Source organism: Notamacropus eugenii, chromosome 6 (genome assembly GCF_028372415.1).
Source record: "Notamacropus eugenii isolate mMacEug1 chromosome 6, mMacEug1.pri_v2, whole genome shotgun sequence".
Classification (NCBI taxonomy): domain Eukaryota; kingdom Metazoa; phylum Chordata; class Mammalia; order Diprotodontia; family Macropodidae; genus Notamacropus; species Notamacropus eugenii.
In genome coordinates, this window is record NC_092877.1 from 139,086,052 (window position 1) to 139,104,440 (window position 18,389).

Here is an 18,389-nt window from a genome sequence, read left to right on the forward strand (position 1 = left end):
ACAACTTCAAAAAAATTTACAATATTCCTGGTAAGATGATACAAAACAGGTTTCAGACACTACCTCATAGAGCACTGTTAGTGCTCTAGACAACTTTCTAAGATTCTGAGTAGTAGAAAAGGGCCGCGACACATTAGTAAAGAGTTATTTCATCATGATGCACTGATACCCTAGAACCAGAGAGCAAAGTAGGCATGAAAGAATCCACAAATCACCTTAGGAAAGAGATTCCCAAAATAAAACTCCAGGGAACATTATAGTCAAATTTCAGAATTATCAGGCCAACTAAAAAATACTGCAAGTGTCCAGAAAGAAACAATTCAAGTCTCAGAGAACCACAATCAGGATTACACAGGATTTAGCAGGTACAATATTAAAGGACTGGAGATCATGGAACATGATATTATGGAAGGGAAAGGATCTACGACTACAACCAAGAATCCTTACCCAGCAAAATTAAGCATGATACTTCAAGGAGAAAAAAATGGTCATTCAATGCAATAGAAAGATTTCAAGCTTTCAAAAGATGACTGGAATTGAACAAAAAAAATTGATCTCTAATATCAAAGGAAGCCTAACAAGGTAATATAATAGTACGGCATCTTTGCATACCATTTTACAAGATGCCTTGAGTCATTTCATCTTTGCAACAAATCTATGACATTTTACCCACAGGGAAACTGAAATTTTGAAGGGTAAAGAAGTTTACCCAAGATAATTCAGCTTAAATGTGACAGAGTTCAGATTTCCAACGAGATCCTCCAGATTCCAATTCTAGTGCTGGTCCCAATGTATTACTCATCTTCTGTGTGTAATGGTTTTCATTTTATAATTTTGTTTTTTTAGGTAAGAATTTTTTTTCCTTAGAAGTGTTGACCTGATTCTGGTCAGGGCTGGCATAAAGGAGGGATCAAAGCACTGACTTAAGGGGTAACCCCTGCAGTGGCTGTGTTGGAACTACCACCACTTATGCATGTAAATATGGAACCTACCCAAGAGAATGCAAACAAGCAATATTTATGAAATTGAAGCTACCCATCAAATCTACCATTCATTTTCATGCCCAAATGACCATGACCTGCATATATCAACTAGTTTGATAAGATGTTCAAGTAACTTTCCTAACATGCTGTTCCCTACTAAGGTTGGCAAATTCCTCCAATGGCTTTTTCAAAAGCAATAATCAACAGAAGCTTGCAAAAAGTAAACCTGACCCAGAGTTATCTCACAGATTGTCGGAGAATGAGCATTTCTCAATATTGTCATGCTGACCTCCATCCCTTTGCAGACTCTCAATGGATGTGGAAGACATTCCATCCCCATTTCTACATCCAGCGTCTTTAGCTTTCTTCAAGGATCCTTGCATACCACAACCTACAGGAAGTGTTTCCAAGATTCCTCCCACCTCCCAAGTATCTGATATTTTTCTAAGCTATCTGTACGTTATTGACTTTCTAGGGGAATATAAACTCCTTGAGGGCAGAGATGATTTTTCTTTTTGTCTCTTTATCTCTGGTTTTAACACAGTGCCTGACACATAATAGGCACTTAAAAATAGATTAGATTGAATTGAATTCATTGGAGGGCTGAAATAGACATCCTCCCCTTAGTCCTGACTCTGAAGATATCATAGACACATTTATAAGGAAAAAGACTCAAAAACAAGCATTCTATAAGAATGGAATCCTATAAGATGCATTTCCTTATATTATAAATTTTCTTTGTTCCTAATTTGAGAGAGAAATGTTAAAGAGATGGAGTGGAAGAAGGGGAGGAAGAAAAGTTTAACAGGGTCCTATGAGGGTAGGCCTCCTGGCAGCAGTTGGTGGTAGTTGAAGGGAGCTGTTGGGTTGACTTACTTGGTTGTCGAGGCTTTATCAAATATTATGGCATTTGATAAGGCCTATTAAAAGTAGGCTTAAAAAGGAATTTTATGATATATTCTGAGAGGACTATCGTATGTAGAGATAAAAGGGAGTCTTAGAAATCAACCCTCTCATTAAAAAGCATGGAGGAACTGGGGACCAGGGAAGAAGGAACTTCCATAATATATGTAATAAGAAACATTATCAAGATTACAACTCAGGTCCCTCTATGTTTTCTTTTTCCTTCTCCATTTTGCCAATGGCTTTGTTGATAAATTTCTAGACCAGATAACTGTTTGGAACCAAGTTGAGGGAAGTCTGTATTACCTAGGGGAGTCTGAAAGACAGCAAAGGGAACAACTTTTTCACATCAACTGTTTTCACAACAGTTGGGACAACAACATCAAATATTCATAACAAACTTTTTCCCCCTTAAAAGGAGACACCCCTCAAAAAGAAGCAGAGGAAGGAACCCTAAAGTCTACACTCTCTAGCTTGAGGTAGGTCAGAGAAGTCCTCTATTCTGAATCATGAGACAAGGTGATCAGGGAAAAGACCAGGTGATTAGATGGCAATATTTTAGACTGGAATCTTCCTAGGTCAGTTTCTCAATTGCCCACCCAAATCTAGGATCTTGATCCAAGTATCTCCTCTTTCAATCTGTTTCCTAGATAGAGTTCTCTGATTTGTGGACTAAAAACTACATGGTTCTTTGGCAGGAAAGCAAAAAAATGTACCTTGTTGGTCAAAAAAATTCAACAAGTTTCAGTATCCTGCTGAAGAACTCTGGATATTAAAAGACTTTCACTTAATCGAGCTTTTGTTCCCAGGTTTCACCTCACTGTTGTTTAGCTATCCTGAGAAATATCATGGTGGTACTAGGTGGGTTCTAAAGTTGATGTCAGAAAGACTTAAGTTAAAATAATGCCTCAGACACTGGTTTGTGTGGCTATTGACAAGTCACTTAACCTTTTAGTACCCCAGAGAACTCTCTAAGGCAGTAAGCTGCAAGATCGCATTAGGAGAGGACATTTCCTCATTGGGAGTTTCCCTACATTAGTGAAATCACAGGTCTGGTGAAATGAATATACATACATAGAGATATACGGGTACATAAGTATACGTATATCCAAACATGGAAGACTTCTTTCATATTTTGTATGGGTATGCCTGTCTTGTCTGTGTATGTATGGTGGGGGGGGGGAAGCTAAAAGTGGAGGGGGGAGAGAAGAACAGGATGGTGAAAGGAGGGAAGGAGAGAGTGTAACACTGATTTGTGATTTCATTGGTGTGAGCAAACTTTTTCCACCAAGGTAGATCCCAAACTGCTCTGTAACTTATGTTCATAAAGAACTGTCTGGGGGCAATAACAGGTTCAATAACATATGTGTTCTAACACAGGGCATAAAACTAGGTCTTTATGATTATAAAGACAATTCTCTATACACTGTTGTGATGACATCCCTCCCTGCTTTCCCCCATTTTTCTCCCCATTTCTCTCTCTCTTCTCTTTCCCTCCCCCATCACTGTGTCTCTGTCTCTTTCTAACTATTTCAGCACAGCTTACATTATATATATTTATCTATCAACATAGTTAAAATCTTAAAATTCTGTCTTTGAAAAGACTTTGTTCCTAGCCGTGTTACTTATACTCTCAGTGTCAAAGGCAACTCAACAAGGCACTGAGCTGCAAAACAGCTGCAGATACTGTTTGAGTGACCCAGCACCTAGCAGAATACCTGGCTCATTGAAGGCACTTAATGAATGCTGATTGACTGATTCAGGGAGACCCACACATTCAAATATGTGCCTATACATGGATATGGGTGTATTATGCACCCTTGTGTAGAAAGGGTCTGGTATAAAAACACACACAGTGTTTTAGAAGTATGTAGAAACATTGATTCTTATTGTTATTGTCATAGTGGAAAGTAGGTAATTATTTGTCAGAACTTCTTGGGAACTGCGAAAACGTATGGAATTTACATGTGGGGTTGGAGCAACTTCGTGGTCTGGCACCTCTAATGCTCTATAATGCTGGTCCTTCTACTGCATGGTTCTGTAGCCTTTGTAAATCATCACTGGCATTGGGGAAGAGGGGAAGGGGAGAGAGAGAGACAGAGATGGTGAGAGAGAGAAAGAAAGGGGGGGAGAGAAAGAAGGGGGCAAGAGAGGGAGAAAGGGAGAGGGAGGGAGACAGACAGACAGAGACAGAGAGAGAGAGAGAGAGAGAGAGAGAGAGAACTAACAAGCATAACCTGGTTCCAACAGGAGTTACAACACACTTGTGTGACCTTAGGCAATTCATTTCTATTCAAATTAATTCAACAAGCATTTATTAAATGCCTTCTCTGTCACAGGAATGGTAGTAAGTCTTGGGAATAGGAAAATAAAAATGAAACAATTCTGATCTCAAAGGGGGAGAAATTCTAAGAAGAAAACATTACGTATGTTGCTAAGTAAATAAAAAAAAAATGCAGAGTAATTTAACAAGAGGATAGAGTCCTAACAGCTGGGAGATAAGGGCAGTATTCACTGACATATCTCTAAGGAAAATGATTCATAATCATATTTTCATGATATATTAGGATACATTTCATAACATTATAATTTTTTCTGTTCCTACCATGGGAAATAAAAACTAAAAAAAAAAAAAAGATGAAGGGCATGTATAGGAAGAAAAAGATTGCCAGAGCCCTGTTAAAGGGCTTCCCCCAGGATTGATGGATGGTGAGTGGGACAACCTTCTTCATAGATATGCTTGGATGTCCTTGCATGAAATCTCAGTTTTGCTCATCCTTAAAGGGCATTAGGGATTCTAAGAAGTAGAAGTGAGGAAGGGTGCCATGGAAACTGACAATGGTGACATTGGTGTTCAAGCCAGTTAGCTCTCTTCCTCTACCCTTATTTTCCTCCTCAATAAGATGTAGATAACCATATTAGCTCTACTTAGCCCATACTGTTCAAGTCAACCACCATTTCTTATGGCCTGAAATGCCACAGATTATGCTAAGAGTTTAGATTCTGGTTGGGATAAGTACACTGACAAATATGGTTGTTGTTCAGTCATTTCAATTGTGTTCCACTCTCCATTGGTCAGTTGTGACATTCGTGTACAATTCTCTGTGACTCTATTTGGGGCTATCTTGGCAAACTTACTGGAGTGGTTTGCCATTTCCTTTTCCAGTTCATTTTAGAGATGAGGAGACTGAGGCAAGCAGGGTTAAGTGACTTCCCCAGGATCACATAGCCAATAAGTATCTGAGGACAAATTTGAATTGAGGAAGAGGATAGATTCTTCCTGACTCCAGGCTCTGCACTCTATCCACTGCACCACCAAGCTGCCTGACAAATATTAAAACACCATAAAATCCTGAATTATTATTAATATTGTCATTTTCATGTTAGCAAAGTAGCAAAATCAACTATAATCTACCTTCCTGGGATATTGTGAGAATCATCAAGAATTTTAGGCGATTATGAAGCTAGAAAGAGGCAATTGTTGCTCAGAAAAACCTATTCAAGAAACTCTAATCTAATATATTAGGGTGTTCAATGGAAACACTTACAATAAGACCCTGAAAAAATGTTTCTAGGTTTTCCCTTTGATGTTCCTCCTTAGAATCCAAGGAAGACATGACAAGAAAGTCAATCTACTAGCCTCTGTCCTATTCTGTGTAAATTATTTTATATAGTCTCTTGCTGAATTATCTATGCCCTCTTCCCAGAAGGGAGAAGCAATACTGTGTATAATCAAAGGTCTGGCAACAGAAAAAAAAAGAAAGAAAAGAATAAGGTTGGTTTTACATATGTATGCTAGTGGTACAGTATGAAATCAAGTGTATTCTAATATTTATGAAACCAAGCTCTGAGCTGCATTAGCAATATTGTGCAGTAGCTATAAAAACAGTAGCCATCATAATGATCTTCAGGGTCTCCCCAATTAGAATGTGAACTTCTTGAGTAAGGACTGTCACACTTCTTTCTTTGTTTGCCAAATTCTTAGCATAGTGCTTTGAACATAAGAGCCTAATAATTGCCTTTTTTCCTTCCTTCCTTCCTTCCTTCCTTCCCTCCCTTCCTCCCTAGTATGAGGTAGATTCCTGACAAAAGAGTCTATAGAAAGACCTCACATGTTAACTGACAAATTACAAAGTTGTACTCCTTGCTTCACCCATGGGTGCTTGAGTATTCTCTGGATGTCTGCCAATTGACAACTAGAAAGCTACTCTTTGGGCTACCTAGATGATTTTTGTCCCTAATCCATTCCATGATCTAGTCTGATATAAGTCTAAACCAAGGATGAAAAAGACCTGAGAAACGAGAAGGTTCTTTTATCCTATATAAAAGGAGAGAAACAGAAAACTGGGAAAGAATTTTTACAAACATTATCTCTAGTAAAGACCTAATTTCTAAAATATATAGTGAATTGAGTCAAATTTACAAGAACACAAGTCATTCCTCAATTGATAAATGGTCAAAGGATATGAACAGGCAGTTTTCAGAGGAAGAAGTTAAAGCTATCTATAGTCATAAGAAAAAATACTCTAAATCACTACTGATTAGAGAAATGCAAATCAAAACCACTCTGAGGTACCACATCATACTAATCAGATTGGCTAACATGACAAAACAGGAAAATGATAAATGTTGGGGAAGATGTGGGAAAACTGCACTAATGTATTGTTGGTGGAGTTGTGAACTGATCCAACTATTCTAGAAAGCAATATTTGGAACTATGCAAAAAGGGCTATAAGACGTGCATACCTTTTGACCCAGCAATACCACTTCTAGGGCCATATCCCAAGGAGATCATAAAAAATGGGAAAAGGACACACATGTACAAAAATATTTATAGCAGCTCTTTTTGTGGTGGCCAAGAACTGGAAATTGAGGGAATGCCCATCAATTGGGGAATGGCTGAGCAAGTTGCACTGTATGAATGTAATGGAATGCTATTATGCTATAAGAAATGATGAGCAGGCATACTTCAGAAAAGCCTGGACTTATATGAACTGATGCTGAGTGAAGTGAGCACAATCAGGAGAACACTGTGCACAGTAATAGTCACATTGTATGATGACTGACTTTGATGGACTTAGCTCTTGTCAGCAATTCAAGGGCCTAAAATAATTCCAAAGGAAAAATGATGGAAAATGCCATCCACATCCAGAGTAAAAAAACTATGGAGTTAGAATGTAGAATGAAGCAGATTATTTTCTTTTTTTGTTTTGTTTTTTTCTTTCTCTTGGTTCCTTCTATTTGTTCTAATTCTTCTATACAACATGACTGGTGTGAAAATATGTTTAATAGGAATGTATATGTAAAGCCTATATCACATTGTACTCCACTTTGGGAAGGGAGGAGAGAAGGAAGGGGGAGAAAATTTAAAACTTACGGAAGTGAATGTTGAAAACTAAAAAATAAATGAATTAACTTAAAAGAGAGGAATTCCACACAAAGAGAATTGTAGTCCTGAAATCTATGCCTCAGCAACAATTTCTCTGCCAATATCTGTATTAGCAGACACACATAGGAGATCATTAAGGGGACAAAATGGACATGGGTTTTGCTGGCATTGTATGTGAAGACTTTGAAAGCCATCCTGGGTAGAAGCCAGATTGTAGTCATTTATTGTTAGTCATTTTTCAGTTGTGTCTGACTCTTCATGATGCAATTTGGGGTTTTCTTGGCAGAGACACTGGAGGTTTGTCATTTCCTTCTCCAGCTCATATTACAGATGAGGAGACTGAGACAAAAAGGGATAAGTGACTTGCCCAGCATCACACAGCTAGTAAGTGTCTGAGCCCAGATCTGAACTCAGGAAGAGAAAACTGACTCTAGGATACTTTGTCCATGGCTCCACCTAGATTCCCTTTATATTATTCTTAGTTCTTCATTATCTGTGCTCTCATGAAAGAGATGGCAATACTAGCATAGCACCATGGCTAAATTTAATCTCAGGGTGCCCAGAGACATTCCACTTTATTCCAAAATACCAAGTACATTCAGTTTTCAAGAGAATGGCCAAGCAGTAAAAACCTTTACTTACTATTTCCTTCACTCCTTCCATTTTTTCACTGTTTTTGTCTTCTTTTTCCCAGTGTGTGTGTGTGTGTGTGTGTGTGTGTGTGTGTGTGTGTGTGTGTGTGTGTGTGTGTGTGTGTGTGTGTAGTGTTATTTATTTATTTATTGGTGGTGGGCATGCAGAGGGTAGCAGTGATGACAGAGTCAGGATGACAGAGAAAGGAAGCAGCTGGGGTGACCCATAGAGGACAGGAAGAGCCCCAAGCCATCCAGAGTTGGCCAGGTCTCCTCTGGGGCCCTGGGCTCTCTGGTAAGGAGGGAATAGGTTTGACACAAAGAGCTTACCGTTGCAGCCAGCCACATGATTTCTACATTCTTTCTCTTTTTGGCCTGTACATTTTGGTGCAGATTTTCTAGTAATCCTTTTAGATCATTTTGTTCTTGAAAACTGGATAGATCTGAAAAGAGGGAAGAAAATAAGTGGTGTTTACAGTAGCTTTTTGCCCTCCTCTGCTTTCACATCATCAAGTTTTATTTGTTTTCCATGGATGTGTCAACCCAGAGAAATTCCTTTATTTATTCACCATTCAAGTTTCTAGCCTTTATTCCACTGCACAGCCTTCAGGTCATTCTTTGCTAAGGCCCATACAAAACACCAGTACTCAGGAAGGTAATGGGGTCATGGGGTTATCGGTTTTTGAAAGTCATTTTTTCTAAGCCTCTGAAGATAGAAATGAGTAAACTGAGGTCCAAACAGGGGACTGGACTTGTCTTATAGCTAGTTAATGAGAGACCTAGAACTAAAACTAAAACTCTAGTTTTTTGGCTCCAAATCAGATGTTCTTTCCGTTGTATTGCATTGGCTATTAAGAGATTGGGTCTTCATTCACTTTTAACACAGCTATTCTGAATCTTAGGATGCTCAAGTTGGACAAGATGTCAGAATCTGCCTACTTCAGTACCCTCATTGAACAGATGATGAAGTTGATTCTCAGAGTGGTAACTGCCTTGCCATTGTGGTGAGAGCGCTGAATCTAGAGTGGCGATAGATTGGAGTACTCTCCAAGGTGCTGGAAGGGAAGCGAAATTCTTATAAGACAGGTTGTTCAGTCACATCCAACTCTTCATGAACCTGTTTTGGAGTTTCATGACAAAGATAGTGAAGTTGTTTTCCATTTCCTATCCAGTTCATTTTACAGATGAGGATGCTGAAGCAAACAGGATAAAGTGACTTACCCAGGGTCACACAGAATCTGAGACTGGATCTGAACTCAGATCATCCTAACTCCAGGACTGGTGCTCAATCCACTGAACCACCTACCTGCCCATTTTATAAGACATGGATTCTTATAATCATGGTCTAGTAGAAGCATAAGACATGGATCACTATAATGGTTATTACGGAACATTTTAAGGTTTAGAAACCACTTCTCTGATTTGATCTTCACAACAACTCTGGGATGTAATGGCTATTATCCCCATTTTATTGATGAGGAAACTAAAGTTGAAACAACTTAAATTAAGCCACCTTTGATCCTCATAGAATCCCTCTGAGGTAGGCAGTATTACTATTGTTATTTATTATTTATTTATCATTTATTGTTAATATTCTATTTATCAGATGAGAAAAAAAAATGAGCTGAGAGAGTGACTTGCATAAATCATACAGTTATTTAGTATTTGAGGCAAGATTTGAACTCGAATGTTCTTGACTCCGAGTCCAGGATTCAATCCCCCACACCCTGGAGATACCTCTGCTTGAAGACCTCCTGACGGACCTTGATCTACACTATATGCAGACGGGCCTTTCTGTCCTAGCTTTCCTCTCTCCATGCCATTCCATGGCCCAGCACAGCTCACACACTTTCTTTAACATGCAGGATATTGCACTGGAGAGAGTACCAGATTTAGAGTCAGGGGGCCAGGGACCAGGTCTTTGCTCTTATACTTACCTGTATGACTTTAGGCAAGAGGCAAACTCTGCTTCTCTGGGCCCAGGACCTCCTCATCCATAATGGAAGAAGTTCAGTCTAGATAGGCTCTATGGTCCCTTCCAGCTTGAAATCTCTGACCGTATACTTGCTTTCTTACTCTCTTTAATGCCACATATGCAAAGTAACAGTCCAGTTACAACGATGACCAACAGGGAATGACTTAGCTATTCAGATCGAGACAATGAGCCAGGATGAGTCCTAGTGACCCTTGATGAAAAATGCTCTCCACCTCCAAAGACAGAATGGAGGAACTCTGAGTAAAGACTGAAGCATTCTTTTTTTCAATTTCTTTATTTTTACTTTTTTTTGTTGTTGTCATTACAACATGGCTAGTAGGAAAATGCTTTACGTCATTTCACACGCATAATTGATATCATGTTGTTGCCTTCTCAATGGGTGGGGAAGGAGCTGGAGAAGAGGAGAGTATTTGGAGCTCAGTTTTAAAGAAAAGAATACAAAAAATAAATAAATAAGGAGTTTGAGGAAAATTTTAAAGAAAAATACCCTTCCTCTAAGAAAGTACTTTGTATATAAGCAAGCCATTTATTTTTTATTGGGAGGAGGGATGGAATAATGATAGTGATACTTCAAACAAGAAGCAAAAAAAGAAGTGTCAATGAATAAATAAAAACATAAAGACAGAAGAGCTAGACATAAAATTAAGAAATGGGCAGAAATAAGCAGAACACTGTTTGAACTATCATGTTACAAATAGGTATATATATATATGTATATATATATATATATGTACATATATATATATATACATATATACAAATAGGTAGAGATATATACATATACATATATGTACATTTATATCTACATATATATACATCTACCGATAGAGCTAAATATAGATGTATATTCATAACTGTTTATCCATCCATTCATTCATCCATCCATCCCCTCAGTTTTAGGCTGTACATAAGAAGATTCACTGTTTCATATGCTGTCCTCTTATCTGTTCTCTGTATAGGGACACACTTCATTCTCCTGATGTTTGTCAAGTTCATAATATTTTTTAATCCAAGGGAGAGGGATAAAAGAAAATATTTCATATTTGATTTTCCATTCACATGTCATACATCCCAATAGAATGTAATCCTAAGGAAGATCAGCTTGTTTCATTTTTGTATCTGAAGCCTCAGTCTCTAGCAAAGTGACCTACCTAGAGTAGACATTTAATAAGTATCTGTTCAATGAAGAAAAGACATCCATAGAACGAACACAAGCTACAGGACTTCACAAGTCCAAACAGTCCAGTAAACTGCATATAATGCCCCTCCACTTCCAATTCCCTTGAAGTCTAAGTTGGAACAGGATAAATCTGTTTCCTGGGATAGCTTCATTTTTCAAATGGAGTTCAAGGAAGCAAGGAGTGAGGATTCAGAGGAAATAGTTTCTCATGCCAGTCCTGCCTGCCTTGATGTGTGACCTTGGATAAATTATTTAACCCCTCAGTACCTGCTTCCTCATCTGTAAAATGAGGTTTATAACCCTGACTGGCTTCACAGAACTGTGGTGAAAAACAATTAATAAAACTCTTGACAGAGCAGGCTGCAATATGGAGTTCTACATCAACACTAAACAATCATGGAGGGGTTAGGCTACTTCCAGGGAAGAGTTGCAGTGGTCAGAGCTGGTCTTCACCTGAGCCAGGAAGCCCAGATCCCTTAAGGGGGGAACAGGACTTTATCCAGATTATGTCCAGCAAATGTGCATGTATATGTACACACACACACACACACACACACACACAAATATAGGTCATTTTCAACTTTTTCTTTCCTCTGACTTAATCAGAGTAACCAGATGAAAACTCATTTTCTAACAGTTTCTTCCCTTTATGCTATATGCTGACTAGAGATTTCTTGGATAATATTATAGCACCATAAAGAATTTTCTCTTTAAATAAAATTTCGCAACCACAAACTTCATAGAGTGAGAAGAAGATACTTAAAACTTTTTTTAAAGATGGAAACTTTATGACTTTGCTACCATAATACAATTTTCACTAGGCATAGGACTAAAGTCCAAAGCTGTGAATTCCATCATCAGACTTATTCAGTTTTAAAGAGAGCAATTTAAATGGTTAAACCTGGTTAGTGATTTTGAAAATACAATTTTCTGCTGGTCATAAACACCAAGTATGTATGTATGTATATATATATATATTACATATATATATATATGTATATGTATATATATATATATATATATATATGTAATATATATATATATATATATGTATATGTATATGTGTGTGTGTATGCATGTGTGTCTGTGTTCTGTGAACCATATGATATGATAGCCAAAAAAAGAGAAACCATATGTTAGCCCGGGCATCAGGAGGATGCGAGTTCCAATCCAAAATCAGACACTCATTAACTGTGTGATCCTAGGCAAGTCAGTTAACTCTGTTTGCCTCAGTTTCCTCATCTATAAAATTAGCTAGAAAGGAAATGGTAAACCACTTCAGTATCTTTGTCTAAGTGGGGTCACAAGGAGTTGGCCATGACTGAAATGCTGAACAACAATAATATCTAGAGTGTAGGAGCTAATCATTCTGTTCTATTATGCCCTGGTCATAAGAGGGTGATGGTCAAAGAGTACTAAAGAAAATACCAGTTGAGTACCTGGGAGGAGAAGCTACAGTGAGGCAGATTTAGGATTTATTCAAGGGAAAAACCTCCCAGTAATTAGACCAAAAGGGAACAGGTTTCCCTGGGGGGCAGTGGATTCCTCATCATGGAAGGTCTTCACTTTGCAGGGATGATGTAGATAATATTTTTGGTCAGTTATAGATTACATTCAAATAACCTCTGAGCTTCTAACTTATAGTGTAGAGGGCAAGCAAAAGAGTACATAGCTAAGTCAAATCCAAAATTATTAGGAAAGAGCTTAAAAGTATGACAACCGGAAGACTAGTCAGTGCTATAGGAAAGACAAAATGTTCCTATTACCATGTTTAGAGTCACTGTGATATAGAGGAACGACAACTGACTGGGAGTCAGGAAATCTATGGTGTTTCTTTGCTTGTGGCCTTGGGCTGCTGAGCTTTACCAGAGAAAGTCACAGAAGGGAGCTGATTTTCTGCCATACAAATTGATGGTTCACAACCCCAGCAGAGCCTTTGGTGCTTGAGTGGCAATCTGTCTGGTCTACTCAATGACTCTGCCTCCCATTGCCCAGGGTGACAGCTCCACTCCTGCTCATTTCTCTTCACATTCTGACCTCACATCTTGCATCCACACTTCCTACTTCAGAGGCCATACCACGTGGACTCCTCATCTCCTTTCCTCAAAACTTCTCAGCATCATCACCTACTTTCTCCTTTTTCTCCTCTTTTTACAGAAAAAAAAAGAAATAGTCTCATTCTTGACTAAGAAGAATGCCTTTCACCATTGCATTCATCTTCCTTCCCATTGCTTTCAGGAACTTCTTTGAGTAATCTTTTTTTCCCCTCTCTCTAATGCACTCAGAAATCTTCAATTTTTTTCTTTTCCACTGGTTCCTTCTCATTTTTCTAGAAATAAACTCAGAACTTCCCAACTCTTTAAAAAAAAAAAGCTGGAAGGTATACCAACCATCTAGCTGCTACATTTTCTCCTTCTTATTGCCAGTGTCTTTGGGGGAAAAATTGTCTATGTCAAACAGCTCCAATTCTTCACCACCCACTCAGAATAATCAGTCAATAATGACTCCATGGAATAACCTCTAATGGAGGAAGTACTTCCAGAGCAGTTCATTGCATGTTTGGACAGCTTCTGCCCATGGATCTTAGTTCTACCTTCACAGGGCAAGCAGAATTTACCTAATTCTTCTTCTAGAAGACAGTTCTTCAAATATCTGCAAACCTGTATCATGCCCCAAGTAAGTCTGATCTTCTCCAGGGTCAACATCCCCAGTGTCTTCAAATCATCCTCACATGATATAATCTTAAGTCCTGTGACCATCCTGATAGATCTCCTCTGGACATGTTCTATTTGGCAAATATCCTTTCAAAATATTCTATATGTATGCTTACCATGGCAGAGGAAAGAGGGGTTGTCACCTTCTTCCATTTGGACACTGTTTCTCTTGATGTCTCCTAAGATTCCCTGTGTTTTTTTCCCACTGCCATAGTACATAGCAAGCTCGTGGTGCACTCCACCTTTTTCAAACAAATCACTGCTGAGTCCTGTCTTCTCAGTCTTATATTCATGAAGTTGATTTTTTGAAGTCAGGTGTAGGACTTTACATTTATCCCATCCAGTCATCCAACAGGACACCAGGGCCTACCCAGTATAGGTAACTAGTCACATGATCCACTCTTTTTCCCTACAGAAATAATGACTCTTTAGGTCTAGATTGCCAAAGTTCCTTCTTCCCTTATCTCCTACCTGCCTGCCCAAATTCCACTTCTCATGCTAGACATAGCAATAAATGTATTTCTATATAGGTGCCTATGTATATATGTATGTATGTTTGTATGTATATAAAAACCCACTACAAGCCACCAGGCAACCTGGTATTAGGGATAGTGAGTCAGCTCTGGATCCAGAAAAAGCTGGGTCCAAGTCTTTCCTGTGGCACTCTGGGACCCTTGGCAAGTCAGTTGAACTCTCAGTGTTCTAAATAACTTTCTAAAACTACAATTTTGAGCTGCATTGGTAAAGGGAATTGAATTATCTGGGAGATTCCTGTCTTAGTGATCCGGAACCAACTACTCGCCTACTGTTACTGGAAGAGGCATAGCAATCTACTGTCCTATGGTCCTACTCACTATCCCAATGATTACCTAAACTAAAAGTCTCTTTCCTAAACACTTTCCTTTGTTTTATATCCCCCTATTTCAATGTGAGCTCCTGGATAACAGAGCCTGTGTCACTCCTGCATTTGTATCCCCCTTAGGATCTAGCACAGGACCTAGGCACATGGGAATAAATTCTTTCACATTGATTGATTATCCTATAAATGGTCATTTTTATTAGGTTGAACCCAAGCATTTCAATCTGTTGAGATGTCTCCAGATTCTGAATCTGCTATCCAGCATCTTGGCTATCTCTCCCAGTCTCTGGTCATGTGCAGGTGGGATAAGCAGGATATACCAGTGCCTAATGATTTTCATTAACATCTGAATGGTGCAATGTACCACTTCCCCAACATGTGTTCCATTCTCATCATCTTTCCTCTTCTAGTCCATTCTGCCATCCAATTTATCCTTTCAATTTTAGCTTTGCTCACTCCAGTTCTCTACTCAATAATCTTCAGCAGCTTCTAAGTAAATTTTAAACAGTTTTGTCTAGCACTAGAGATCCCCTCCAATCTAAGGAGCATGTACCTGTTTAGCTTTAAATCATACCCTCTTTTATCCTCTCTACATATTGACATAGCTGGGTAGGATAGTAGATAGAGCATTGAACTTGGAGGCAATAAGACCTGAATATCACCCTGCGTAAGTCACTTAACCTTCCTCAGCCTTAGTTTCCTCATCTTTAACTTGAGGTATTCGTACCCACTTCACAGGGTTGTTACAAGGATCATAAGAGATACATATGTTAAGTTCTTTGGAAATCTTAAAACGCCATGTCAATAACAGGCGCAGTTATTATTATATTATATATTCTTCTGGGGCAGCAGGGAAAACTGCATTTCTCTTTTTATGTCACTGTAGAATATTCCTCCTCTCCTCTCCTCCCCTCTCCTCTCCTCTTCTCTGTTCATCTTTCCTCTCCTCTTTTATCTCTTCCCTTTTTTGTCTCTATTACTTTTCTCCTGAATTTATATCTATATTTTAATGTTCAGCTCAAAACTTGCTTTTCCTGATTTCCTTTCACTTCAGACCTCACATAGCCCTTTACTTTGTCCCTCTCTGATTCACTTAGCATACATTTTTGAGTTTTATATTTACCTGTATTTGTGTCTTATTGCCTTCATGAGGTTAGGGACCAAATGTCAGCTGAAATACCCTTCTCCTCCAGGACAGAGCAATCCTACGGAGTAGATGCCTAATATTTGATGACAACTTAAAATGTATCTTAGTTCTGCCATTAGATTATTTTAAGACTTGGGAAAGTAACAGCTTTTCTGAACCTTGGACCACTCAGTTGTGAAATGAGGAGATCCTCTCCATGCTTCTGTTTAAGTACCCAGATGAGACATCTCTTCATTTCCCAACCAACTGTATTCCTCTTAACTTCTCCATCATCCTTCTATGGTAGGTACTTCCTTCCACTCTGTTTCAGTTTCCTCTTTGTGTCTTTTCTACTGTTAACCTGTATGCTCCTTGAGATCAAAGACTTTTTTCTTTTCATTTATGTATTCCTAGTTAGCACAATGCTCGGCACATAGTAGGCCCTTACTTATTTACTAACTAAATGATCTGTAAGGTTCCTTCCAGCTCTGAAATCATATGATCCCAGTTATTTTCCAACATAAAATCTCTCCTTTAATTTTGTGTAAAAATTATATAACAACATACATTAGCAAGCAAATAAATGCAAATTAAGTGAAAGCGGATAGAGATGGTTTAAAATTGGAAAATGTAATTCTTTGGGATGCATTAAAAACTTGAAAAAGAATAAACAAAATCCCAATGAAACTATTTCCTGAAGAATTATTCCAAACTGCAAATTAAAAAAGCTATATCAGAAAACAAATATCAAAACTCTCAGACTGATCACAGTTGAATGATATTTTTGATCCATAGACTTTCATCTCTTTTCTCCAATGAATTTTATAGTTCTGATCACCCATGGCAAAAACTTGAAAGGTAATTTAAAAAATACATAAAAAGAAATCTCCTCTGACTCAGTTATTATGAAATACAGGCTACAGGATCTGGTACTAAGGAAGGATGGTAGAATTAGAGTGGGCTAATTCCTTTGTATGCTTTTGTTATTTTTAAGGAGCCATGAGTGAATTATTTAATCATGTCCAGATCTATTTTGATATCTTAGGACCAGTTTCTGAAAAAGAGAATCATACACAAAATCAGAGAATGACAGGATTGCAGAACTGGAAGAGAACTTAAGGCCATCTGGAATAACCTGTATTTAACTAAGCATTGCTTCTACAATATTATTAATAAGTGGTTCAAACCAGTCAGCGAGGCTTCAGTCTTCTAAAACTGTCCTGTTTCATTTTGGAACTACTCAAATAATCTGCAATTTTTAGTTTATATCTAACTTAAATCTTTCTCTCTCTAGCTTCTAGTTACTCCTTGTCATGTGTGCAGGGGCCATCTGTAACCGGTCTAGTGCCTCTTTCACATGTTAGGACTTTAAAAACTTGCAGATTCCCTCCTCTCTCTTCCATTAAAAAAAAGTTTGGTTATTTTTAATATGAATTTAACAGTTATCAACAAATATTCATTTCAACATATTAAAAAAAACCTATCAGAAATTGTACACTTCTATGGTGTGCATTTTTTAAAAGGCATTTATATATAACAAAGTAGCAACAAATATGGTCTATTTCTCTCATTTTACATCTCTTTATTTTTTTCTTTGCATTTGAGAAGATTTTATTAATACTCTTTTGTGTGTGTGTGTGGGGTTATCTATCACTACCCTGTAATCTATTCAACTCCTCCATTCCTTCCCTGTAATAAAATTTTTAAAAATACTAGTTCCTAGTTCTGGTTTCAGAGTGATTATCAGTAATAACTGTTGCTATTTCCCTTCCAGCTTGATTTAGTTATTTTTCTTTGCCTCATTAAAGGGGCTATCCCCTGACTACTTCTTAAACAGGCCTATTCACTGAATGGGCATTACCTCCCCCTGAGTAAGTACCTGCATAGACATTGGCCTAAAGGGGCCAAGGCCTCCCATTGCACCCTGGGCCATCTCCAGTCATCAGGATGAATATCTGGTCACTGGATTCAGATGGCTCTGGGGTAGAAGTGAGGCTGGTGACCTGCACAGCCCTCCTACACTCAAAACAAAGTCAAGTGTAAGTCATGTCATCATTTCTCTGATGGCATGGTCTTCTTGGGAAATGAAGGATGAACACTCACAGTAATATAGAATGGTCTCCTTAATATCTCAGCATCCTGACTACCTCCTTTCCATTCACTTAAGCCATAGATATGCAAAACATATTGCATTAAAATGGGAGAATGCTCAGGAAATTTTATTTTTAAAGGTAAACATATTTTGAATCCTTAGTCATAAAGGACATTATTTTTATTCATCTAAGGAAATTAAAACAACTCAAGTATAATGTAAAAATCCATACTGTAAAACTAAAGGAGCATATCACATGATAAATTTAAAACTAGAATACTTTTGAGGGCATCTGGACATCAGTGTCCTCTCAAAACATCATATCTGGTACTAAACACATTAACGTAGACGTGGTCTGATCACGGCAGTGTATGACAAGACTATTAGTTTCTTCTGTTTGGACATTACATATCTTTACTTATTTTTCTAATAATAATAAGTTTTCAGTTTATTATAAATATATAAAATTGTGTTATATTACATTATGTCATGTGTTATGTTGTTATGTTACACTG

The 18,389-nt window shown here is 37.9% G+C and overlaps 1 protein-coding gene across 9 annotated transcripts in view; it reads right to left on the minus strand.

The window, feature by feature from the left end:
* INPP4B (inositol polyphosphate-4-phosphatase type II B) overlaps window positions 1-18,389 on the minus strand; it is a 958,716-nt gene that overhangs the window by 74,903 nt on the left and 865,424 nt on the right. For all 9 annotated transcript variants that reach the window (XM_072621124.1, XM_072621125.1, XM_072621132.1 and 6 more), the window contains one exon: window positions 8,238-8,350. In XM_072621124.1, coding sequence (XP_072477225.1) covers window positions 8,238-8,350 — 113 coding nt within the window. The remainder of the gene's footprint in view (window positions 1-8,237; window positions 8,351-18,389) is intronic.